The 25,929-nt window shown below is 40.1% G+C and overlaps 2 protein-coding genes across 2 annotated transcripts; both read left to right on the forward strand.

Annotated features, from left to right (window-relative positions):
• Position 1: 1 nt before the first annotated feature.
• Positions 2-3,001, forward strand: EXOSC3 (exosome component 3; the record flags this gene model as incomplete). Its single annotated transcript, XM_009884579.1, has 4 exons — positions 2-22; positions 119-268; positions 1,125-1,276; positions 2,725-3,001. Coding segments are annotated over 4 exons (525 nt in total), but the record flags the coding sequence as incomplete, so codon positions are not given.
• Positions 3,002-16,336: 13,335 nt separating this feature from the next.
• On the forward strand, positions 16,337-22,362 carry FAM213A (family with sequence similarity 213, member A). Its single transcript, XM_009884567.1, is given in 5 exon segments — positions 16,337-16,514; positions 16,880-16,971; positions 20,419-20,559; positions 21,581-21,745; positions 21,883-22,362. Coding segments are annotated over 5 exon segments (675 nt in total). The 3' UTR covers positions 21,982-22,362.
• Positions 22,363-25,929: the final 3,567 nt, after the last annotated feature.

The following is a 25,929-nucleotide window of genomic DNA, read 5'->3' on the forward strand; positions in this document are numbered from 1 at the left end:
GGTGGACTCGCAGCAGAAGCGGGTAGGGGCGCGGAGGAGTCCGGCTGGGGGGCGGGAGGGAGCCAGGCCTTGTGGTCGGCGCTTGTCTGACCCCTTTGTCCACCGGTCCCTTTTGCAGTACGTGCCCGTCAAGGGGGACCACGTAATAGGAATAGTGACGGCCAAAGCGGGAGACGTGTTTAAGCTGGACGTCGGTGGGAGCGAGCAGGCGTCGCTGTCCTACCTGGCCTTTGAAGGCGCCACGAAGAGGAACAGGCCAAATGTGCAGGTAATACTTGTGGGTTTTGGAGGTGGCGCTTTAGCGATGTAGTTTGGCATGCTTCTACTAAACGTTCTCGTAGTTTTTCCTTAGTAAAAGATGGTTTTATAAGCCACATGTGAGAGGAGGAGTGCAGGTTTATTTGCAGTGGTTTTGCTGTGGCCCTCCTTGGAGGAGATTAGGCTGTGGGCTTTCTGAGTTTTCTTTAGAGCTTGTTTAACTAGTGTGGTCTGTCTGTCAGATGGCAGGCTTCTTCACTCCTTACATTTTAACTTAATACTGCCAGTAGATGCAGTTCAAGAGGAATGTGCATCCAGGGGGGCACTATGAAGTTAAGATTGTAAAACAAGCTTTTACACCATCTGATACTGGGTTTTTAATAACACTGTTATAAATAGCTGCGTGCACATGCATGCCACAGCTTCTGCATTTAAATGAAGTATCATATCATCACCAGAATGTAAAAATTGACTGTAAAGAAAAGCGAAATAGATTACCATGATTTTTTGTTGTTGTCCTGATCAATGATTGATTACATAAGCAGGTTGCCTAGACTTTTAACACCCTTAAAGTCTGAAGAAAGAGGGATTCATGTTTGGTATTTAAAAAAGAAAAGAGGTCGCTCCATGAATACCCCATGAAATTTTATACTTTTATTGTATCTTTCAAATTCCAGGAATGATAGATAATTGTTCCTAGCAGGTGTTTTCTTTAGTAGAAGAAGAGAAAACGAAAATTTGTGTTCGACCAGTTTATTTTTCTATTGCCAATGTTTTAAACCTATTGTTTATCAACTGAGTATTTCTTGCAAATGTACATTATGATCTTCTCTAATACTTTTGCATTTTGACACTACTTTGTTTAGGTGGGAGATCTTATTTATGGTCAGTTCCTTGTAGCAAATAAAGACATGGAACCAGAGATGGTCTGTATAGACAGCAGTGGAAGATCAAGTGGAATGGGAATGATTGGACAAGATGGCTTCCTATTTAAAGTTTCCTTAGGTCTAATAAGAAAGTAAGTACTAAGAAAAGTAGTCACTCTAATGTGGAATACGGTGGGTAGGATTTGCATAACTGTTTCCTCTGGACAATTTGGTAATCGGAGTGTGTAAATGTTTTAGTGCATTTATATCAGTTTCACTGAATAGAGTATGGATATTGACCTAGAAGGAGCATGTATTTTTCACCCTTAAGAGGTTTAGATGCTCTTCTAGATGGTGGTATATGACCTGTTTAAAAAAAGTGATGTGGTTGCCAAGGCAGTATGGAGAACAAAACCATTGACCTGAAGAAATGAGACATTCAGGCTGGGATTTTGGTATGTACCTACTACCTTGGACTCTAAAAATTGGAAATGCTTAATGTGCTTTTTCTGCTCAATGGGATAGTAAGGGGTGTAAATTTGATGGCAGCTGATTAAAAGGGTCTTTCCACATCAATACTAATTATTTTCTGACTTCCAAAGAATAAATTGCTTTGAAATAAGGATACAGATAAATTGTGGGGTTTTCATTTAAAACTGACATGTTAATCCAGGAACCATTTTGTAAGCTTTTAAAAGTATTGTAAACTTTGGAGTTACTTACACAGATTTTTGTGACTATAAAAGAATACCAGCTTATATGGATAAATAGTAGTCAAACTTTGTTGATTTTGGGTGGGGGTTTTTGTTTTTGCTTTTCTTCGGAAAAGCAATCCGGAGGTGCAGAGCAGCTGTTTTATACCTGGGTTTAAGTAGTGATTTGTCTGGTTTACATGTCCCATCAGAAGTCAGTGTGAACAGATACGAAAATATTTTTGCAGCTGTTCTGCTTGTTTTCCAGATTTTGCCTGTATGCAAGTAAAGAAGTAACAGTACATTACCAGTAAACTGCTCAATCCTGATATGTTTTTCTTTGAGAAAGCCTGTTGAAGCTTGATTTAATCCTTGATGTGTTACAATATGCTGGGCACTTTTATTTTTCAATATGCTGTCACCTAATAAAAACAATATGCTAGGTTTACTGCTGTTAATATTGTCTCCTGGAGAAGGGAAGCTGTGTTTTGAAAGACATCTTAACTCTGGTGTCAAATTTATAAATAGCAGCACTTTAGAAATGTTGCTTTGTCAAGCAGTGTAGTTTTAGAATTTATTAAATTATAGAATTATTATTAAAGTATCAGTTTGTTTTAAATTTGTCAGGTGTTATTTCTGAATCTAATTAGAAAACTACTAAATTCACAAGTGCTATATTTTTTTAGGTGCATATATTGTGTGTGAGAGGATAATTAAAAATCTGTTACTGTATTGCTATCTTGGATGCATATGCAACTTGGTCATCTTAGCTTTTGGTGTTGCCTTAATAGCTCCCACAACACCAGTACTGTGGTTTAGTTATTGATAATAATGCGGTGTCTATCAAATGCATTACTACTACTGCTACCACTTACTACTTCCTCTGACTTTTTAAATCTTGTTTACAGACTCCTGGCTCCCAAATGTGAAATAATTCAGGAGTTGTCACAATTGTACCCATTCGAGCTGGTGTTGGGAATGAATGGAAGAATATGGGTAAAAGCAAAAACAGTTCAACAGACTTTAATTATAGTAAATATTTTGGAAGCTTGTGAGTATATGACTGCAGAACAGAGAAAACAAGCACTTGCCAAATTGTCAGGGAAGTGATAACAGAAAACCTTGAAGATTTGAGATGACTCGGGTGTTGTGGTTATTTTTGTATTCAGATTTATATTAAAAGCCCTTTTTTAAAGGAAGTACTAGACTTATGTTGTTCTTCAGTTCACTTTATTGACTTGACTTGTTTTGTCTTGTCTAGGAACTTTGGTTTTACTGACTTTTGTGATTATAAAACCCTGTTTATGTTCATGTATTTTCTGACTGATGTGGAGACAGTCTTTAAAATTTTCCATTAGCTGTGAGTTTTTGAGGTGTAACTAAGTCCTCTGTAAGGAAACTGGTCAGTTTGTAAACTGCATATATTTGTTTTTCTCAGTTATTTTTAATATTAAAATTTCAAGTGACACATGTTTACTTGGAATAGTGGAAAGTATCTTGCAGGTCATTTGTTCCGGTCAGCTGCTCTATTTACACAGTGACAAGAACTGTTTATTTAATATTTTACAAAATCTGGGAATAGAAACGCAGGTGGAGAATACCAGAAAATAATTACAGGGCATAGCATAAAATAATCATAGGGTGGTGAAGGCAAATGATCAGATAAGACCCAACATACAGTCAGTGACCTTAGCGCTTTCCCTGAAAGATAATCTGGCTAGGAGTCTTATGGAAGTAGCGATTAGGACATAACTTCAGTATGAACATTGAGGAAGCTTGATCATGGGTTACTGGAATTAAATACTGTTAAAAGCAATGCTATTTGAAGTCACTTGCAACTTTTTGGTAACTGTGTTTTAAGTAGAGATTAGGTAAAGACTGCTGCAGCAATAGCCGTATATTTCTCAATTCTAGACGTTTTAGATTTATTTTGTTTAGTTACAGCATGAAGATTCCATGTAGCTTTGCTTCAGGTTTAATGAGATCAGCATTTCTGAAAAAAAAAAAAAGCTGTATTAGGCTTCATTGTATAGTAGTTCCTTGCATATAGAAGAAACGCTGTCCTAGGAAGGATAGGCTGTCTGTCTGTTTTAATATGGGAATAGTTTGCTACTGCTCTTTGGAGAGAGAAAGAGAACCCTGGACTAATGGAAGGGGAATTACTGATGCCTGCTTCCTGTGGAAGAAAAGTTTGACTGTATGTACCCAGTGAACTGCATGGGAGCTGTTTAAGCAGTTATTTAGATCTGGGATGTTTTGTGGGTCATAATAAGCTGGGTAGTTTGATAGCAATAGTTAAAAGAAATTAGGAAAAATTGACTAATTAGAGTAAGCCTGAATACCATTGCAATTACAAGTGGAAACAAAATCCTTACGATGTTTATCTGAAGTTCAGCCTGTGGTATTTGATAATACCATTTTCTTTAGCATCTATCACATTTAGAAATTGCTTATATTCAGAGCCACTCCTCTGACTCCTCTTTAATATGCTTACCTAGGGCTTCCCCTGATTTAATAAAAACACAACTAATGGTTTCCATGAGAGTCTAATAGCTACAGTTCAGAATTCTTTCTGGGTTTCACTGGCCTCCCTGTTTAGCATTTAGGGCATTGCTCATCTAGCTTCTTAGATCTTTAGTCATCTTTTTTGTTCACCTGCCTTCTCCTAGCTGTGAAGTGACTTTTCATTCACATCCCATAAATCCTTTAGGCCTATAATCTATCTCGTTACTAAACATGAAAAGCTGTAATTTAATAAGGATTTCACTAATGCTGCTCTTCTGTGTTTTTTTTTTTTCAACTTTAGCTAATCGGAGCCCCTGGAAATTGTCTGTTACTAGAACAATAGCTGGCATAAGCAGAAAAGCATTTGCCAAATCATCTCAGGGTGCTAACTCTGTGAATATTCTTGGATCATAATAGTAAACCCACAGGAATGGGGAATGATGTGGATCATTTCCTGAAGAGTTGTGGCTTGAAATGCAATTAGCCTTACCACTCCCCCTTTTACTTGTCTAAGCAACCTTCCTTCCCTCCCAAAAGTGTGAGTTTTAAGCCTGACCTGCAAGATACATGAACAATCCCTGACTTCAAAATGCTGTTTTGCTGGTGCAGCATAGCATATGGTGACCTTGAAAGTTTTCAACATCATCAGTGCCCTTTTTCACACTACCCATTACTCTGTCCTGCTGTCACTTGCTTATCACCCAAGTATAACCTTAGTTAAGAGCAGGAAATGAAATGTGTTAAAATTATGTTTGGTTTTAATTTGACAGAATGGTGTATCCACAAAGTACTTGAGTTTTACCCCCTACACAATCATTTTAAGTATGTACTATGTGTAAGTTTGACAATTTATGCAGTGGCAGAAATGATGGTGGATGTGAGCAAAATGTGTATGGGGAAAAATGCTTGAAAACAAATACATTTAAGCACCTTACTAAAAGGTGGCAATATTGGGTTTGTGTTTTTCTTTTTTTTTTTGTTTTTTACTTGGAGAAAAAATAATCTACATTCCTTAAACCAATTGCTAGCTTTGACAAACTTTATCTAATGAAGGAAATACGCAAAATCTGTGTAATGCCTTTGTAAACTTTTAGTTCTGGCTTGGTGACTAAACCAGTATTGCCAAAAAGAGTGACACAGAATATAACTTGGTTCTAGGGAGAAAGACTGATCAGGAGTTAATTATGAATGCTGCTGGAAATATTACAGGAGGTCCTTCACGTTCCCATTGAAGGCACATAAACACATAGGTGGATTTGAAATGTACCTTACTTAGTAGAATGTCTTTCTGTTGTGTTTATCTGCATGATGTATGCCCCTGTCAATTTCAGTTGTTACTTAGAGTCCTTCATTTCAGATACATGGCTATTGTGCATTGGGTACTTTGTGATATTGCCTTTCTTTCAAGCTGTTTTAATGAAAGCTGAGAAGTAAAGATTGTAGTTCTCAGTATGGACACAGTCTGTATGCCCGGAGATGAGCACAACCCCTTAAAAAAAGTTCACAAAGAATTAAATGGAAACTATACATGGAAAATAGGAAATATGAAGTTTGTGGCCCTTCATAGGTTGATGTGTTGTATAAGACCAACAATAAATGCAAATGAAGTACAGATATGCAGTGTTGAAACTAAGTGTGATAGTAAAACATTTGTTTTGCTCTAGCAGAAGAAAGTTGCACAGACAAATAGCTCAAGGTAATAAGAGGATTAAGAACTTAATTCTAAGGCTATGGTTAGTGTGGCTGTAGCTCTGCTGGATTAGAAATTTACTGTGCTCAACTACTCATTACCACCTTACTACCAGAAGTTGCAGCTGAGGTTTGCTGGCATGTATACTTGATTCCTAGCCAAATTCTGTCAAAATGACCTAGATTGGCATCAATGCTTTTAATAACAGGGTTATTCTGTTTTTCTAACCAGGATGTTCTTTTAGCAGACGAGGTAATAGAATTTTTCTCTCAGATCTTAAATATCAAGAGCAGTTCATCTACTATTGGAGAAGCATGAATTTGTTGGAAAAAGCCCAGTTCTCTTCCTTAGTGCTTGAAAAAATAGTTCTGTGTAACAGCTAAATCAACCAGTAAATCAACAGATTATTTTAAACCTTAGAAATTGCTCACCTCCAACCTTTACATACTTATACAAAAAAATATTTACATTGGGTTTTCTAGGTACATACAACCAACATAGTATGATAAATTATTTGTCTGAGTATAGAAACTAGATGTCTTAAGGACAATGTAGGACACTACTTAGTTGTGTTAGTAACACAAGCAGCCTAATCCTTACTAATGACTTGTATAGATCGCAAGATGTATACCTGCTGTTGAAGTCTGTAGTAAGGAATTAAACATGTCAGTTTTGCCCCAAGAACTTGAAAGAAAAATAGCCTAGAAATATGTGGGATGCCTGGATTTTAATAGAAATTGTGTAGTAGTTGCGGGCAGTTAACCAGGACCACTGCAGAATGGCTGTTGTCCTGTGATGTCCTCATATTGCAGAAGTGCAGTTACTGCCTTTTTGGTGCTATCAATGGGGATATTTTGGGATGTTCAAGAGCCTGGTTTTGCTTACAGAGTCTGAAGCTTGATTGCTATTCTAGTGGCTTGAATGGTCATTAAAAATAATTCTCTTTACTAGGCCTCAGTGTCCTACCTAGTATTAGAAAAAATAAAAAATTGATATAGAATAACAGTATAGGTAGTACTGCAGTAAACAGGACAAAGAAAAACTATAGGCCCTGGAGATTATTAAAGACTGAAGGACATACAGAAGTACTGATGACCTCATCTGCTCTTTCTGAAGGCTTTGATTATCTATTGAATTGTTGTAAATGGTAGGCTTTTCTGTAATTCAGTGTTTCTTAGTCTATTGCCAAAAGACATCTGTATTAGTATCTGTATACCCTTTAAAAAGACTCAGTAATTCTTTCTTCCTGCTCTTGTCCAGATGGAGGGTGTTGGCACCGATCTCTTCTTGATGTTCCACTGTCAACGGCTCACGTGGGTGAAACTGATTTCAAAAGACTTGTAGGTCCTTTGGTTTCTTCAGTGACTAGTGCCCTCTGATCCTAAGATAAATCTAAGATCCTGTGTCCAGGCTGTCTGTAGACAGACTGATGCTTTTATTTCCTGAGAATCAGGATGAGGTTGAAAATGCCACTGCATGAGTACATATCCCTGTACAGCCTCCAAACAAGATGGCTTTAGCCTAGTCTAGCTGAAACCTATGTCAGTCTGCATCTGTGTGGATATGCCTTTACAAGCACGTGGGTGAAAAGTTCAAGTTGTGTTTTTTGTATATCTGCATCCGATCTTACTGGCTCAATATGGAAAAATCTCAATTAGCCTGGAAATCCTTCTACAGACATAGGGCCTGGATCCTGCCTTAGCCCACCACTCACTCTGTTTCCTCATTGCTTTTGAGATTGCCCATTTCCTTATAGGAAAGGCAGTTTGTTTAATGCAAGTATAAGCCATTTGTCTTAACAATGCCCTTGGTCTAAAGATGATCTAGAAGCATGATCCAACAAGAAAGAGAAATAATTAACTTCTGAAATAACACACAGCTTTGTCATTCTGTACCTGAATTGAAAGTTGTGTAATGCTAGATCATGTTTTAGTGTAGATACTGATACAGTGCATGCTGGGTGACTTATGCACAGGCATGCTAGGGAAATTTAATTAACTGGTATACAAGCAGTTTGCAGACTGATACACTTCATTCAGTTTAACTGCTATAAGACTGAATTGTGAAAGCAGAAAGAAACGGGCTCAATGTGCCTTTTAAGAGCACTATTCAAAAGCTAGAACTGGAAGATTAAATGTTGGTGGCTGTTGCTCTGTGAAATGTTCCTTTCGTGTGTGTTAGGGACTTTATCATTCTCTCTTTAACAGGAAAAATGTGTGAACAACATCTGAGTAGGTGTATGGAAAAGCTAAACTATTATAGATCAATCAGAATACGATTTTATCAAGAGGGAAAAACAGAAAACCAAAGAAGTCAAATTCCCCATTCAGCTTTCCTGCCAAAATTGCGCTACCTTTCTGAAGCAATGGAGGCAAAGGTAGTCTAATAAGGACAAAGTAATTGTTGCTGCAACTCTACTTATGCAACACAGTAGGTTTTCATGGAAAGCAAGCCTTTCTGAACATCAGCAAAGAAGGTTAGATTCCAGTATTTTCATGATACCATTTTTCTGTGTGTTCTGTGTTTAGCAGAAGTGTGCATGCATTCAAGGGATTTCACTGCTCTGTAAAGTAGGAGGATACTCTTGGATGGAATCCAGATGCGCGAGCTCAGATTTTTCTGCATTTTTCCTTTTTACAATAGGGACAAATGAAGTCAGTGTCACTTCTGTGATTAACTGCTTATTGTTCTTGCCTGATGCCTTGTCTTGGATTCCTACTCAGAGCAAAGAATAAATAAAAAGATGTTTTCATTTTGTGGTAGGTGGTTTTTTCCCCCTCAGGAATACTGGCTACCTTTGAATTGTGAAGGCCAGCTGCCAGATTGTTAGAGGTGTAATGTGCATTAAGATAAAAGTTTGGGTTTTTGTGTGCTTACCATGGTAACAAAAATAATGGAGTTGCAGTTCTACCATTGCCAAATGTTGACAGGTGAAGCCACAACCATTATAAAATTCAGGAGAAAGGAATGTTGACAGCCTGCAGAAATTAGGGTTTTAATTACATGATGATAGCTGACATTTTTTTTTTGACATGTTTTTCTTAAGATTGGTGTGTCACAGTGGCAAACATACATACATTCTAATGCTGATGGCATTTCAGAAACAGTGAGAGAGGCACTTCAGCATATTATCTTTGGTGTTGACAGAGAACCTTCCCACACTGGTTAAGGAGGAAAAAGTAGAGATGTTATTTGGTTTCATGTATTTCCAATGAAGAAAAAAGCAGCCCCAAGTCCTGCAGTCCTCCTACATTCCCCAGTGCTTTCAGGTAGTTCAGTAATGCTGTTTCTGCCATGAAGTTTCCTTAGGTTGTTTTCTGATTGCTGATAAGTCTGAGTAACTTCAGTGCTTTTTATAATCCATTTGATTTCTAAAAGCACGTGTATAGATGAAGGCATAGCTACTACAGTTTTGGGGAAAGAGACTCAAAATCTCTTCCCCACAACTGCCTGAAGCCATGCCGTTCTGCCATGTACTGAGCAACATGATGCAATGGGGCCCTGCCTTGCAGAAGGGCTGGTCTGTGTGTCTGTCCCGTAGGAGCAGGGCAGGGTGACAGGGGAGCAGCCAGCCTTTGGGAAGCAGTGTGGTCTTGTGCTCAAAGGGGTCTGCTGGGGTGCCCCAGGCTGGCTTCCAGGTGGTGATTTCTGCTGCATCCCCGCACACAAGGCATGTTGACTCCAGTTTGATCTGCGCAAGGGCAGAACCGTGGCACTGTTGTTGCTTCCAAATAGCAGAGACCTTGTTTTGTGGTGAGAGTCCTCAAAAAAAACAAGCTCTGCACTAAAGATAAACAGAAAATGCAAATAAGGGGTAAACTGAGCAGGTCTAACCAGAGTGGCTGGTGACTCCCTGTTAAGAGAGCGATAAGAAAAGGCCATTTGGTCCAGATAAGTTTCGGACATGCTGAAAAACAGTGGCTCTCGGTTGGGTTGTTTGGAATGTAGACTCTCTGGTACTATCAAAGAGGTTACGTTCATTCTCCTGAGGTGCTGTTGTGTGACCAACCAGACTGTGCTGTTATTGCTACGACTTTTTTTTTTTTTTGGTTGCTTGGTTGGTTTTTGGTATTATAAGTGCCAGGTTAACAGGAGACCTCAGAAAATAGTCCCAAGGTAGGGAAGACAAGTCCTCTTGAGTTTCTGGCTGGAGCAGTGCCTAATGACCACAAGCAACTGAGCGTGTTCGTTAAATGATGTTGCAACATGTTATTGCCTGGCTTATCTGAGCAAGTATGTTCTTGAATGCAATATATATTTAAGCATTTTAAGTGCCTCGTTAATCAGACTACTTGAATAGTAATCTCATTACATTCTCGGACTTTAGTCGGGATTTCTTTGCCTTAAATACGTTTAAGTGCAGGATCTTAAAATATATTTCGTTTCTTTCTTTGCTTAGCCAGAAACTAAAACGTATCCTAATGAGGGGGGAAATGGGTGTCGGGAGGGAACAGAAGGTGTTTATTCATTCCCGTCCCTCACGGCGGGGATAATCCCCCTCCCCGCCCCCCTTCCCGGCGCAGCGGCTGCGCGGAACGCGGTGCCGGGGGCGGCGCAGAGCGCGGGGGAAGCCGTGCCGAAGGGCACCGAGCGCCGCCCATCCCCGCGGCGGGCACCGGGGGCGGTGCGGCAGTGTGAGTGCGGGGTTGCGGGGGTGGTTTGGGGTGGGGGGGTGGCGGTGCGGGAACCGGCGCTCCACCGGCCGCGGAAGGGGCATGGGGAGGTGGAGGGGGTGTCGGCCCCCCCAGCCCCTCGTTTCTCGCAAGCAGGCGGGGAGGACGGGGCGAGGGGTAAGTAGGGACAGCAAGATCAGTGAAGGACGGAGAGACTCGGGTTTCTCATGTCGTTCCTCGTGTGTTCCTTCCGTCTCGGGTGCGACCGCGCTACTCAAACGGAAGAAATCCACTGAACGCACCTTCGGGCTGCGCGAAGTGCGAGTTCGGAGTCCGCCCAGCCCTTCTGGAACCGCAGGGAGGGTTTCCCCATCAGATCCTGGTTCTTAGCAGGCAGCAGAAAGGCTAAATGAGGTTGAGGGGAGATTGTTCTCGGTTGGGCCTGTCTGCTGAGCCTAATGCATTACAGCCTTAATGCACAGAGCCCCCCCCGCCCTGTGGGTTGAAGTTGAAATGTATGTTGATCATACTGTATTTTTGCTTCTAGTAATGAATAATTTTGCTGTTAGGAATTGTGTCATTTGAGGAACGTGAAAGTTAAAATACAAGCAAGGCCTAAGAATCCAGAAAGGTGGGGAAATAATTCTTAATTAAATTAAGAACGATTTATGGCTGGGTTGGAGCAAGAGGGACACTTGCCTAGCGGGTCGCTGTGTTTGTGGTGAACGCTGATTTGCATTATTGGTGTTTCTGTTGGTATCCCCCTTCTTCCCCCACCTCTGCAGACTGCCACAGCGTGCAGCTTTCCTGCTCTGGGTCCCCAGCAGACCCAGCAGTGAGTTTAGCCTGTATTATCTTTGCGTAAGTACTTTTTGCAGTTCTGCGCTCCAACTACTTCCTCCTATCTCTGTGGTATCTCCATTTTGCTGTCTGAGCAGTGATTTGAATTTTCCTGTACACAGTATCCAGCTGCCTGTCCCCTCTGAATACACCTAGAGAGTTGGAAGATTTCCAAAGTGTGCCAAAGCTATTTGCTCTCCCTTGCTCAAAAGGGTTGTGGAGATGTTGGGTTTCTTTAAGACAGTGTCGGAATGGGGGAGATTATTTGGTCTATCCACTAACTTCCTTTCAAAGGAAGGAGTTTGGTTTGCTTGCTTGACACAGCAACTTTCTTTTCAGCTAGAGCCAAGCGCAGTGTTGTACTGGATTCAGTAATGAAACATGCACAGACTGGGAAGAAACCTGAAAACAAGACTGTTATTCTCGACACAAGGAATGGTTTGTTACGGGATCTTTACAATGGCAAAAAGAAAATAAAAAAAATGTTGTGAAAATAATTTACATTCATGCCATCAGAAATGTTAGGAGGCTTCTTTGTGCATTGATTTTTGGCAGTTAAAGCACAATTTAGGTTGGAAGGGACCTCTGAAGTGTCCCTAGTCAAATCCCCACTTAAAGCAGGGCTAATTTTGAGGATCGGTCGGAATGCTGTATTTTGTAATCCTTAATGGTATTTAAAAGCTCATGAAATCTTGATGAGCATGTTACCAGGTTATTGTGAATTGTAAATTTTCTTTATAGGAGTCAGATTACAAAGATACTTGTAATCATATGACTCATTTTTGGGGGAATGTCTCATAAAATATAATCAGCTCAACTTGTTTGGGGTATGCAAGTTGTGACAAAGCTCTGAAAGATTTTTAGGCTTAATATAGAATGTCTTGGGGAAGTTGGGAGAGAAGGGAAGGATAGGCAACGGTCAAAGCCATTTTAGACTAGGGTACATGTGCTAGTGCAGTCCAGCTTGTGAGAGTGCTCACTGAGCGTTTCCACTCTTGCTCAGCTGTCTTCTTAGGAAAAGTAAGTAAATCTGCGTACTACCCAGAGTTTTATTGACAATTTGAAAACACAGACTTTCCAGGGTTGTTTTTTTGACACAGCTGCAATGGGTCCTGTTTATACTGTTAAAATAAATGTTTAAGGATAGCTATCCTCTTAATGACAATTTTTTTTCTCTGGTTGTGGGTGGGAGGGCAATGAGACATCTAGAAAACCATGTTTTAACTGGTCTTCCTGACACAAAGTGAAGACCATCAACTGGCACTTACAAGAGGATTAAGGCTAAGCTTGTTTAAATTTTGGTTAGCTGAGTACTGACAGACCATAAAGTAACTCACTGTTATCTTGGAGATCTTTTGTGGTCACCACAAAAACACACAAAAAGATGTTTTTCCTTTTTTCTTTGGCCTTTGCTCTCTGTAAAGAGAAGTGCTTGTTCCCTTAGGAGGTTTTAGCAGAGTTGAGAGCTTGCGGCTCTGATAGTTCCAGAGAAAATGATGCTCTTTAGTGAAGGGATGTTGCCACTAAAGCAGGTAACTGAGCATAGAAACGCTGGGTTAATTCACCAGTATAGCCTCTGTATTTAACAAACTTTTTTCTAATATTGTGCATTGTGATGGCTTTTTAATTGTTTCCAGGGTTGTTTGTATTGTTTTGGCATGCAGTGTGCGTGTGGTGGGGTTAGAAGTAGAATAGGCTGAAACATAGGGAAAATACTACTTGTAAAAATGCATAATTCTACAGAAAAGCAGTGTAGCATGCAGATCTTAAAGTTCAGTGCTGTGTTCCTAGCTTCAGAAACGCTCTCTGTAGTTCCTTTTCCCTGTACCCACCCTTCCTTTAAAGAGGGTAACCATGTGTTGTTTAAAAAAACAAAAAAAGTTGAATGATTAAGATACCTTTAAAACAATCTTGCCGTGGATTGGACAGCTGTGCTTTCGTAACCTCCGCAGGGTGACTGTGGCACTTACTGCTCAAAGACACTGGGAGGCAGGTCCTGGCCGCAAGGCAGAGGCTCTGGAGCTGGACTCCTGCCTCCTCCTGCCCACTCACCACCCGTGGCCACGCAGTTTGTCTTCCCTCCTGCCTGTGCTTGCGTTCAGGAGGACCTGGTGGTGGCTGACGCCCGTGCAGGCTGCGTGGGTTCTGGTGAGTGCACGCACCGAAATGTTAAAGGCTTACGGGATGTTCTGTTGTATCTTCTCCTCGTGGATTGCGGCTTACGGGATGCTTTGTTGTATCTTCTTATTGTGGATTGTCATTTGATGTTTAAAAACTCAGAGTTTGATCACAAGGCAGCAGCGTTTGTGTTTTAAGGTGGGGTGGAGAGTTACTTTGAGCTTCAGATTTCCTTAATAAACAGCAGCTAAGCAGAAATGAAGCTGCTAGTTGCAAATGCCCAGCTGTTTTCCATTTAGTCTCTTCACTTGGGGTTCAATGACATAGCTGTGTCAGGGCTCAGCCTGTCTTGTTAGCAAATCTCTTAATAATCCTGGCTGCTGTTTCCCATATGTCTTTTTCAAAGTGGCTCACTATGGTGTTTGCTTAGCAGGGGAGGAATTACAGTATCACTGTAGAACTGCTTCTTCCATTCCCCTTTTTATTTAAATTGCAAAAGATTTGCCTACTTGAATAGCTTTTTTTGTCACTGGGTGAAGACCAAGGAGTCCAGTTAAACTAAAGAGGTGTGTTCACTGGGCTTAATGATCTCTTCTCTATCAACTACAACTGAGTGGCCCCTGGCTTTTAGAGATGCTAATAATGCTAGCAACAATAATAATGCTAATAAAAAGCTATGTGAGAACTACTCATTAATCAGTTGCCACAAATTTGGCAACGTTTTTGTACGCAAATGACATGCACAAGGGATTAATACTTGGGTTCCCCCTCCTTGTAACTAAGAATTTAGAGAAAAACAGCTCTTGGCCAGAGAAGAGTTAAGTGCAAAGAATAGGTGGATAATCAGATGCTGGGAAGGAGCCGGGCTATAGCCTTTTGGGTGTGCCACAGAGATTTTATGTCTTAACACAAGGATGTTGCTGCATTACAGCAATACATTTTGAGTTACATTTTGGTTGTTCCAAAGGCAGGGATCAGGGTGGTCTCTGATAGGAGTCGAGGCAGATAGCAACAACCTGTCACTACAGTATGACTTCATGTTTGAAAAAAGTATATAGAGAAAGCAGATATTGTCAAAGACGGTTTCCCTTGGTTAGAAATAAGTGGTGAATCTGTTCTCCTATCTGTGTTATGTTTGCGTAAACTGGCCTTGTTTCCCGCTCGGGATCACTGATTACTTGTTTCTAGATACTGTGATAATGTCCAAGTATGCTGTTGAAAGAATAAAGCGATCTTTGTTTCAAAATGTTTTCTAGCTATTTCTGCAGGTAGGCAGTTGGCTGTATTTGTCCGTAGTATTCTAGAGCTAGTTTTAAGGATGGAAAGGGATTTTCTCCCAGAAAACCCTGGGCGCTGTGGCTCTGACACAGAAGTGAGGAGCTACTCCTAGTTCTTACTTTCTGAATTCTGGCAATAGCTAGCTGTGGGGATAAAGAGTATGTGTCTCTCAGCATTATTGCCAGTCACAGTTCAAAACAGTAATATTTTCCTGTATTTATGAGAGGAAAAAAACTCTCATGTGCTAAAGTATATACAGATGGCAATATTTGCCAAAACAGTCTATCAGGGAATAGGGTTTTGCAGATGGCTCTGGAAAAAAATTTCATTCTCCATATTGTGTAATACCAAAGCTGGGTGACTGCAAATCTACAGCCCTTTGTAACACATAGCTGTTCCAATGTAAGTGTACAGTGACTTCTTATGCGGCCAAAACCCCAATGACTCTTGTACCAGTTATTGCTCAGAGCTGGATCTTGAATTTTGTCCATGAGGCAGGGCTAAGCGTGCTTTCCTGCATCCTCATAACTGATACTGCCTCGCTGGAAAAGCCCTTTCCAGGCTTGTGAAATATGTGCAAGGGTCGAGATTGGGCTGTGGGGGGTTGTGGATAGATGGTGGTTAAATAAAATTGCCACCAAACTAGAGTCACTGGTAACAACAAGCAGTGTTTGTACGTTGACTCAAGCAGGCATATGTAATGGGTTCCATTGCAATGTTATCGGTTCTAACTCATGGGTGTGAGTTTAAGTTGTTTGTTCCTGATGTCATTTCTGCTTTAGCAAGAGTGGAAATTGGGTAGCATATAGAAGGTGCTGTCCAGGACATGTTTGTAATGTTGGATCACTGTGTCTAATAAAATGGTTGCAAGTCTACATATTTCTGTCCGCAGGCATGACTGATAAGCTCTAATTTTGGCTTGGTGCCTGCTTTGGTTCTAGTGTGGAACTGTAAGGAACAGGAAAGGTTACCAATTACAGGAAACCAGATATAGTGTTGGGTTTTTGTTAAAGTCTTTTTGGGTATATTTGTAAAATTTACTGTTTAGTATAGATTGGGGGGGAACATTTAATCTACATACGCTTTTTTGAAAGCAACCACTGTCTTCCTGTAATAATTTAAGTTACTGGCAAACATAGAGGTCATCTTGTTAGATAGAGGCTCTTTATTACACACATATGTTAATCATCTTTCTCCCCATTGCATCTGAGCACTTTAATCATGAATGTTTTTGTCAGTCCGGTAGTGGGAAAAGGTAAAAATATATTGTTAGTAGTCTTCATGTGGGTCAGTTGGAGAACTGGAATGTAATCTAGATCTTCTAAAACTCAGTTCAGTACATTATTAAATATACAGATCATCTCCAAACCAGAAACATCCATGTGAGCTTTTAGTTGTTCTTTTAATCCAATTCCTCCTTGTCTGGCATCATTGATGCCCAGTGTTAGAGCTGCTTTCTTCATTCTCTTTACAGAAATGTCCTTCCTGCCTGACTTTGGGATCTTCACCATGGGCATGTGGTCTGTTGGTCTTGGAGCCATTGGTGCAGCTGTGACAGGGATCGTCCTTGCGAACACTGACTTATTTTTGTCCAAGCCAGAAAAGGCTACATTGGAGTTTTTAGAGGAGATAGAGCTAAAAACTTTAGGATCAGGTAAGATTCTGGCTGTTTCAGTGTATGTTCTTCAATAACTGGCTTTTATAAGAACCTTTGTAAGGCCAGGGCTGGAATAATTTTTCTTAGTCTTCCCTAGTTATAATGCATAGTTGGGTGTCCTTGATAGCAGATAATTCTGGTGAAGGAAAAACAACCAAACCTGGTATTTCTGGATGAAACATGATGCGCTTCTACAAATCAACAAAGCAGTAACACTCTTATGCATATAGATTTTTTTTCTGATAGATCTGTATTTGAATGTGGAATTCTCTGCAGTGCTTTCTGTTGGTCCTTAAAGCATTGATCATTGTAAACAAGAATGGCTGATATTATTGTTGATGCTGTTTCTCCTATATAAACAGAACAAAGAACGTTCAAAGCAGGCGAGCTCTGGAAGAAGAATGGTGCAGTGATCATGGCTGTGCGAAGACCTGGATGATTTTTGTGCAGAGAGGTACTTGCTGGGCTTGGGGATTAATTCGGAAGAGTTGAGCTCTACTTGCATAGGTTCCCTTTACTTAAAGGGAGAGCATGAATAGGACAGTCATCAAATGCATCTGAAGTATCTGAAAGGTCTTGTTTCCTAGCCCAAACTGGTCGCCAGCTAACGGCATACTTAGTTTTCTTTGCAGATGGTTTGTATAGTCTAGGTCCTGAACATTTTCCTTCTGAAGGCAATGGATACGTGATTTTTACATCTGCCAGGGACACAGTCCATGGTAATTAGAGAGGAAGATTAAAAAAAATCCAATTGGTGATGAGTCTTATGAGCTAGTTGTATTTCATATGTCCAAAATAAATCTCTGTGAGCCAGGTAGTCTTTGGTCAAAGTAGCCCAAGACTGGATTGTCAGAAAGCCATCAGATAAAGCCCATCAGCAAAAGAGATGTGCATAAAGGGGAGTCCCCCACTGTTCTGGATGCTGAACCTGAGTCAGGAAGGTAAGGAGTCTAAAGACAAGGAGTTACTGTTCCATAACGAAGTGGCTTGGGAAACAAAGTCTGATCCTTAAGTTGGCATTAGGCTTTTTGGGTGGAGGTGGGAGGAGACACTTAAAATAAAATTTGAATGTACCATGTGGCTGGGAACAGCCATAACTTGCACCCTGGCCATTATTTTTCTCGTAGCTATGGGGGAAAATAGCTATTATGTTGTTACTCACTACTCTATAATGTAGAGCAATTAATATTGCAACCGTTTAATTAAGGGATCTGCTACCATCAGTACTAACTAAAGTATGTGTAGAATTCATGGAAGGTTAACGAGTAAAGTACTTTGCTTTCTGAACAGGTGTAGCGTAGGCAGGAGGAGAACGGGCTACGTGCTTGACTCTTGCCTTTCGCGTACAGTCAGACAGGAATTCATTAATGATTATTTTTTAATGCTAACTTCCTAAGTAAAAATAAAGAGCCCAGATCAAAGAATTGTTGTGTTATTTTTCTTTCAGGGAAAAATTGAGGAGATATAAATTTAATTTTCTAATTCTTATTTTTGGTTCAAAACTTGGCATTTTTAACAGAGGCAGTCACACTACCGATCAGCTAATTAGGGCAAATAATTGTTTTGTATTTTAACTGGGAAAGTGTTTTAAAAAGCTTTTAAATTGTCCAAACAAGTTATTTTTTGATTGTTGTATACTCAAAGCGTTTTTGTGAGTTGACTCTTGCCTTTCTCTGAAGAACAGTTCAGCTGCCCCTTTTTTTGGTCCATTAATGTTTCTCCATAGTATGAAAGCTGCTTGTTTCCCCACTGTCATTGACTCTGAGCTGCTGGAATGGTTCAATGCAGGTGACTCACCATATCTGTTAACCTGCAGGCAGTAGGTTTTTATTTTTTTGCAAGAGACAAAATACACTTGCTTCCCACTATCTTATACCTTGGAAAGAATGTTGTACTTTGTCCTTGTTGACAGTATAAGAAGGAATATATACTTCCCTGGACACAGTGGTGAGGTGGAAAAGTGGCCATTCTAGCTCACAGATCACCAACCTGGTATCAGTGGTCAGGACATGCTTCCATTATCTGCAAAGGATGTCACAAATCCTACTGGAATGTTGCCTTTGGATCCTTGAACTGAGGCATATAGACTTAAGAAATATGGGTTCTTTTATCTGTATCATCTGCATCCAAAATAATCAGATGTCTTTTTTGTTATTTGAGATAGACTATGTTTATCAGGACTACACTTCTACATCTTGTGGTCTGGATCTGGCCACGTGGAAATCCAGTGCTCCAGTCATTGGGAAGGTGCTATGGGCTTGCTAAATATTGTAGGCATCAACTCAAGCAGTCTAGAGTAGCAGAAGAACCATAGTTGAACTATCAGAGGGACAAACTGAAATGGGAATTATTCTTTTGGGTTGTGCCTGCCTTGGTTGAGGGAGGAAGTATTCTGCTAGGATATGCTTGTCTGCTTTTTACAAAACCACGAAAACAGTTTCACAGACTGGGTGAAACGGTCACAGCCTTATGGTAAGGCTGTATAGATGTTATGTGCTATCATTTACCCATAAAAATAGACTTTTAACTTTCTCTTATTGTATCATTTTTAAATAGCAGTAAAGAAAAACAAGTCAGATCTAGTCCCAAGATGCTGCTTAAAGTCTAATCACTTTTTAAAACTTAACTGTACTTTTACATTATTCCTGCTCTCTCCCCTCCCAAAAGCTAAGCAAGGAGACAAAAATAAACCCCACCAAACTGCTGAAGTGCCTTTCTTCAAAAGGCTAATCAAGGTTTGATGGTATCACTGTCTCTGCAGAAACAGTGATTTCTGGTCTTACAGGGAACCCCACTGCACTAGCCTGGAACATCAGTTCTTGGACATGTTAGGTCACTATATAATTTTTTTGTTTTGTTTAGAGGGGTTGCTATTAACCCCCCTCTAGGAATATCATAAGGCATTTTATTGAGGGAAAACAGAAAATAATTACCAGATCTTTAAGAACAGAAAAGAGGGGAAAGATCTAACAAGTACAAGATATGATCCTTTAACTCTCACAGTCACTTCTCGGTGTTTGCTTGTGATGCTGATTCATCCTTTATCATTTCCTCTGAAAAAGACAGAGTAGTAAACTGGAAAGCTGCCCTTACCCTTTCACCTACTGATGTCTTTCTCTAATGTCTTGTCTCCTGTCTGTTCACCCCTATCTGTCTGCTACTTGATGCTCAGTAAATCCTGGGTATCCTGCAAGTGAAGTAATTTCTGTTAGGTGGCTGAGGGTCTTCATGTAAACTGTGTCCATTTTTTAAAGTGTGGAGTTATTTGTGGGAGTTTCGTCCAGTACGAGTGACCTTTCTCCATTGGAGATGAGAAGAAACATATTTGCAGTTTGCACTCTGATATGTTGGAACCTTGAAGGCCTTTGTACAAACTATAGAAGCTGAGAGTCCTTCAGCAGAAGAAAAAACCCAGCAGATGAGTGTTGACATCTTGCACTCTTACATACCAGAAAAAAGCAGTATTGCTTCTGGGATACTGAAGGTGTGTGAAGAAATTCCCGAATTATTTTCACTGGGAAAGTTAAGTGATGTGCAGGCACTATCTTTTAACGGTTCTGTAAACACTTAAAATAGTTGAAGCCCTGGCACAGGCAAGGTGTATCTACAGCTTTGAGTTAAAACTGTGTCTTATCCAGGATTTTAGTATTTTATCCAGTAAATGCTCAAAAAGTCTCCTTCCTCCATGCTTAATGAAGAAAATTTCAGCAAATATAGAGACCTGCCTAGGAGTAGAACTAGCTTAAATGTCTGATTTACAGGTCTGGGTTTTTTTTCTGGTTTGCAGCTCAATCTAGAATTTATGTATGTTTCTGGTGCTCTTGAAATTCAAGGTGAGGCTTTCCAATCTCCATTTACTGCTGGAAATGTTTCAGCTTTTTTTTTTTTCCCCCTTTCTTAGGAGGCTTCTGAGCTCTCCTCTTTGAAACCTCAGCTGTCCAAGCTGGGTGTCCCTCTCTATGCTGTTGTGAAAGAGAAGATAGGGACTGAAGTGGAGGATTTTCAGCATTATTTCAAAGGAGAAATCTTTCTGGATGAAAAGGTATAGTGAAGTCGGTGTTTTGCTTTTGTTTAAAAACAAGCTTATGAATGTTCTCTTTGAAGAGCTTCTGTAAATAATATAGATAGAATGTGGTCTGAGTGAAAAAGGATTTAGTAGCATTGTAGTTTAAGAAGTTAATTAGCTTTGCTTTTCTCTGTGTATATATCCTGCTCAGCTTTCAAACTGGTCTGTAGCTATGCAGTGATAACATGCTGTTGCAGGACTATTCCTCCCCTCCCCTTTAACAGGTAAACACTATGGCCTATTAATATTTATTCCTTTCTTCCACTGGCTGTGTGACTCACTGATGTTTATGATGTGTGAATCAAGGGCTGAAGGTGACAGACATAACTAATTCATTATGTACAGCCAAATTGCAGTGATATGGCTTGTCCTGGTACACTGGCACATGCCAGCATCACGTCCTACAAAACCACAGCCCTGCTTACTCCTTAACCCAGAAGATGCATTTAGAAATCATTTGGCTTCTGAAAGAAAAACAATAAGTAATACTCAAAATCAACTAGATGATACCTTTATTTTCCCTCCCCACTGTGCCTGTGTGAAATAGTCAGGCTGATTTAAAAAAAAAACAACCAAACACCAACAACCAAACAAACCCCAAACAGATGGCTGATCAAGTTTGAGGTCTTGCCACCACTGTTATCTCTTTACCAACATTTTCATTGCAATACTTCAAAAATAAGAAAAAAGACATTTATCACAAAGCATCTTGTTGTCAGCAATAGAGATGCGTATGTACATGAGGCGTAAATACCCATGGATCACCTTAAAAAGTACATGAATGGCATCAGTGCCACTAGTTGTCTGTGTGGTGGTAAGTGGTGAGGGAGTGTGTTAAGGAGGTTAGTTCAGGTGCAATTTCGTTTTAGCTCTGCCTGATTAGCTTTTGTGTGTTGCGCCCTTTCTTGAATACAGGGTTGGTTGGTTTCCCAAATTTCATTTGGGAGGAAAAGTCCATTTCACTTTTTTTGCTGAGATATTTTCTGTTTCCCTGCAGAAAGGCTTCTATGGTCCACGCAGACGAAAAATGATGATGTCAGGCTTCTTCCGCTTTGGAGTCTGGCAAAATTTCTTCCGTGCTTGGAAAAGTGGATATAGTGGTAACCTGGAAGGAGAAGGATTCACCCTGGGAGGAGTATATGTGATTGGGGCAGGAAGACAGGTACTGCAGGCCATGTAGGAGGCTTTTATGTCTCCTGTGAGACCAAAAGTTTCTTTTTTGGAATTGTTCAGTTGCTGGTCAGTTGAACTCTCATGGGGAGACCAGTGCATGAATTTCTGTTTTGTGTCTTTGACTAGGGTGTTTTACTGGAGCATCGTGAGAAAGAATTTGGAGACAAAGTCAGCCTTCCATCTGTCCTCGAAGCTGCTGAGAAGATAAAACCACAAGCTTCCTAAGCGGAAAAATAGTTGCACGTTTCTGATCACAGCTTGAAATGTAGAATGCATCTGTTTCTTGAATGTGCAGTTTAATTGCTTTGTAACTATTTAGTGATCAATGCAGAGGAAAGATTCTCTATACAAACATAGAAAAAGATGAAAATCCTCCTGGATCTTTTTTTTGTTGCTTTGCAGCCTTTCAGGTGGTCAGGATTTCAATTGCTCTTTTGTGTCTGACTGTATTAATGAAAGGCTGGGTCTAAAATCTGACCTAGCCTAGATGTTTTCAGTCAGAAACAGTTGGTTGAAATCCTGTCTACCTGTGGGAGCAAAACTCTGCTAAGGCTGGAGCAATGGAGTACCAGCTGAGGTTGAAGGATAATAAAACTTCACGTAAATTAAATGCCTTCGCTTCTCGCTTTTTCATTAACACATATACACATCTGTATTTCTAGAAGACTAAATCCTGTCAGTCTGGATTATTGTGAGATTCTGCATTCAAGACATGCCACTATGTCTATCCAGTAAGTTTCTCGTTAGCTAACTCCTGGCTCTAGATCTTCCAGCTCTTTGTGTGATTCCTTGTGAGGAAGATTGAAGGCATCTAATGTTCAGTTCACAAGATAATTGTGGCATGAGGGTAAGTTCCTTCTTATGTTTAAGATTCTAAAAAAAAAAAAAAAAGGGGGGGGGAACAATATCAGAGAGTGGATTAGGTAGAATTTCCATCCTGACTTGAGTTCTGCAGTAGAATGGCTGGGCTGCTACTCCTAAAAATAGATTTAGTGTTGCACAATATGATCCATGAGAGCCAGTACCATACATAGCCAAATATACGTACCTAGACTGAAGTATAAACAGGACAGCATGAATTTTTCAAATGTGCCAAATTCAAATTTTTCAAAGTCCAAACAAAATTTTAACATTGCACTTAGAGAGGATTATCAAGTGTTGGGTATCATTCATTAGCTGGTGTACACAAAAGGCTAGGTAACATTGGAAAAATGTGCAGTCTTGAACTTACTAAGCTAACAGAAGGATGAAAGTGAAGAATTCTTTTGTCCTGGCAGCAGGTCAGTCTGAACCGTTATTCTGATTTCTTCTGACCTTAAAATTAATGAAACCTTCATGCGTGGTTGGTACTGAGGGCAGGGATACTGTGCATGACTGAAACTTTGGTAATATGCCTATTTTTGCTGTGTGTGCCAGTGCCTATCCATCTGTATTGTTGAGCTGTGTGCAGAAAATGGTCATACATGATGCTGACTGTATGAAACTTAAATTCCAAAAACTCTAAAACTTCACAAACACTGAAGCCTTGATCTGTGTTAAACTAGTTATGCAGGCTTTAAAAATTGCATCAGTATGGATTAAATCCTGTTGCCTTTTTTTATATATATATATATTCATGTCCAGGCAGAACTAATTTTAACTAAAAATATCTGTGCTCTTCGGAGTCTGTTCTTCACGGTACTAGCAGTGAGGATTTTGAGTGATTCATATGTTCACCAAGATGTTTCATTTGAAAACTAAATGGAAATAGGACTTGCGTATGCAGCTGAAATTTGCGTTTGACTGTTTTGGGGGATGGAGAAAGGAATAGGAGTTTGGAGACCAGAGCAGCAAAGTCTACAACAAATTGACTATGCGATACAGACTTTCTCTATAAAGGCTCTCCTTGGATTCATGGACAGGGGCAGAGAACCATGTGTTGTCTCCATACATGTTCTGAGCTGCCTGGGTAAGTATTGCTCATAAAATGGTGTCAAAAAGCTGTTGGGTGCTCAAAGACATAAAATGATTGACTGGAGGTGGGATCCTCTGAATGGCATCCAGAGCAGCCAGCCACCTGCCAAGAGTTTGCTCCATGAAATAAAGAATTGTGCCTGAGGGCTTTTTGTCCTGGGTTTCACCACTGAAAGGAAGTATCTGTATCACCAGTGCTTCCCTGACACAAGGCACCTAAATCTCTTCCTTACAAACCTGCAAAGTTCAAAGCGTTGTGTAAGGGCCACTTGTCTGCAGTAGGCTGTTTTTACTTTGGAGTGCAAGTGGTAGGAAACACAAAGGAGATGCTAAGAGGAATGGGTGTGACTTACTGTTTCTTACAGTTGCAAAATGCTTCTAATAACAAAGATCTTACAATAGGAGGAGAATTCTGGATCATGGCTCCTATAGAGTTTTGAGTTTTCTTTCCGGTGGGAACCGGAAAGCTTTGCCATTTGCAGAGCACAGATCTTGCACAGAGAGACAGGCAAAAAAGGTACTGATCTTAGACCTGGATTTCAGGCCTTGTTCCAAGGGCTGTTTATGCGTTTCATGTAGACATGAAATGTGAAAGGCATAAACAGTCCTTGGAGAATGGGATGGAAGCCAGATAAATTCCATGAAATTTAAGATAAAGTGAAGTGCCTTTAGAACCTTCTAAATCTGGAGAGCATCTACTTAAAATTTGTGTATGTGCAATTGAATTCCACCCACGCTGACAGCTGGCTGCCGATTCTTTCTGTTGGACTGCAGAAAGCCCTAGATGATGACAAGGATGCCATGGGGTTGCAGCCCTGCTGTTAGCCCACCCGAAGGGGCTGTGTTTTGTGATCTTGGAAACAAGAGCAGGAAGCCATCATCTCCAGCATTTAGAACTAAAGCTAAAGTATAATGGCTGTTAAACATACCAATGACTACTGATGAAACCATACTAATCACAACATGATGAAATGTTCCTTTAGTGTAGAAAACTTTTTAGAAAGACCCATGAAGTTTATTAAAATCCTCATGTAGACTGAAAGTTCTCTGTCATCTTCAGCAAAGGCATATATACGGTAACTGCATCAGACGTAGGTCTGGGAGAGTGTGTTTTCCTGCTGTTAACAGCGATAGTTCCCATAAACAGCTAGCGGGACAGTGTACTTCTTGATGCAGAAGTTACGTAAGCTTACCCGCATGTCAAAGTTTTCTAACCCTGTATTTCAGAGATCAAGTCAAAATTTGGAGCCACAAAAGGTCGAAATGGTATTTGAAAATGTTCTGAAGAATTATTATTGAGAAATCTGTTTTTTTTTTTTTTAAGCCAACCTTGGGATTATTTGGAGTTGACTCATCCTTTCTGAACTCCATGTTGACAAAATACAGATGGAGAGGACAGAAAATACATGGTGCCTAGGAGCTAGGAACAGTTAATAGGAATTGGAAATTGGCAGTCTCGAAGAAATAAAAATGACAGCAAAATAGTAAAGGGGAAACAAATGAGTTCTAAGTGAATTTCTAATGCTGGAGACTGCAAGGTCTCACTATCTGGTTTAAAAAAAAAAAACGTTTTCTTCTTTAAATGTAGAATGTTCACTGGAAAGTAAAAATAATCATAGTTGTTGATTTTGTTATACCAACAGCTACCTCTGCTGTCCTGGTTCCTTATGTACATGTAATGATTTTTCTTTCTTGTATCATAACGTACACAAAATCTAAATCACTTCTCAGTGTATGAAATATCACATCACAGTTCAACACTCAGCTGGTTACTGGAAATTCTAATAAGTTTGTTTATTCTGGGCTTGAGAAACAAAACTCCCCTGTAGTAATTTCTCTTCAATCAACTTTCCCTTGTTTGTGAGCCTAGTCATCTTTTTTTTCAGTACAAAACCAGGGTTAATTAAAAAAAAAAATTATTTAAGAAGGCAAATGCTGTGAAGTCAATGAGGTAGGTGTAATATAGGAAGGTGCTTTTTTCTTGAACTTTTAAAAACACCAAGTGCATTTCCTGTTTGCCGTGTCCTTTTAAAGCCATTAGAAGATGGTCTGCCTCAGAGGGTGTTTTCTGTTTATTTCCTGTTCTGCATTTTTGTTTCCCCGGGTGGGTTATCCATTCCCACGGCTGTCACACTGCCTGCAGTTGGTGCCATTTGCAAATATCCACAAAGAGAAGGGAATGCCGCGGGATCCCTGCCATTTTCTGATGTGTTTTCTGTG

Source organism: Charadrius vociferus, unplaced genomic scaffold (assembly GCF_000708025.1).
Source record: "Charadrius vociferus isolate BGI_N301 unplaced genomic scaffold, ASM70802v2 scaffold655, whole genome shotgun sequence".
In the NCBI taxonomy this organism is placed as follows: Eukaryota; Metazoa; Chordata; class Aves; order Charadriiformes; family Charadriidae; genus Charadrius; species Charadrius vociferus.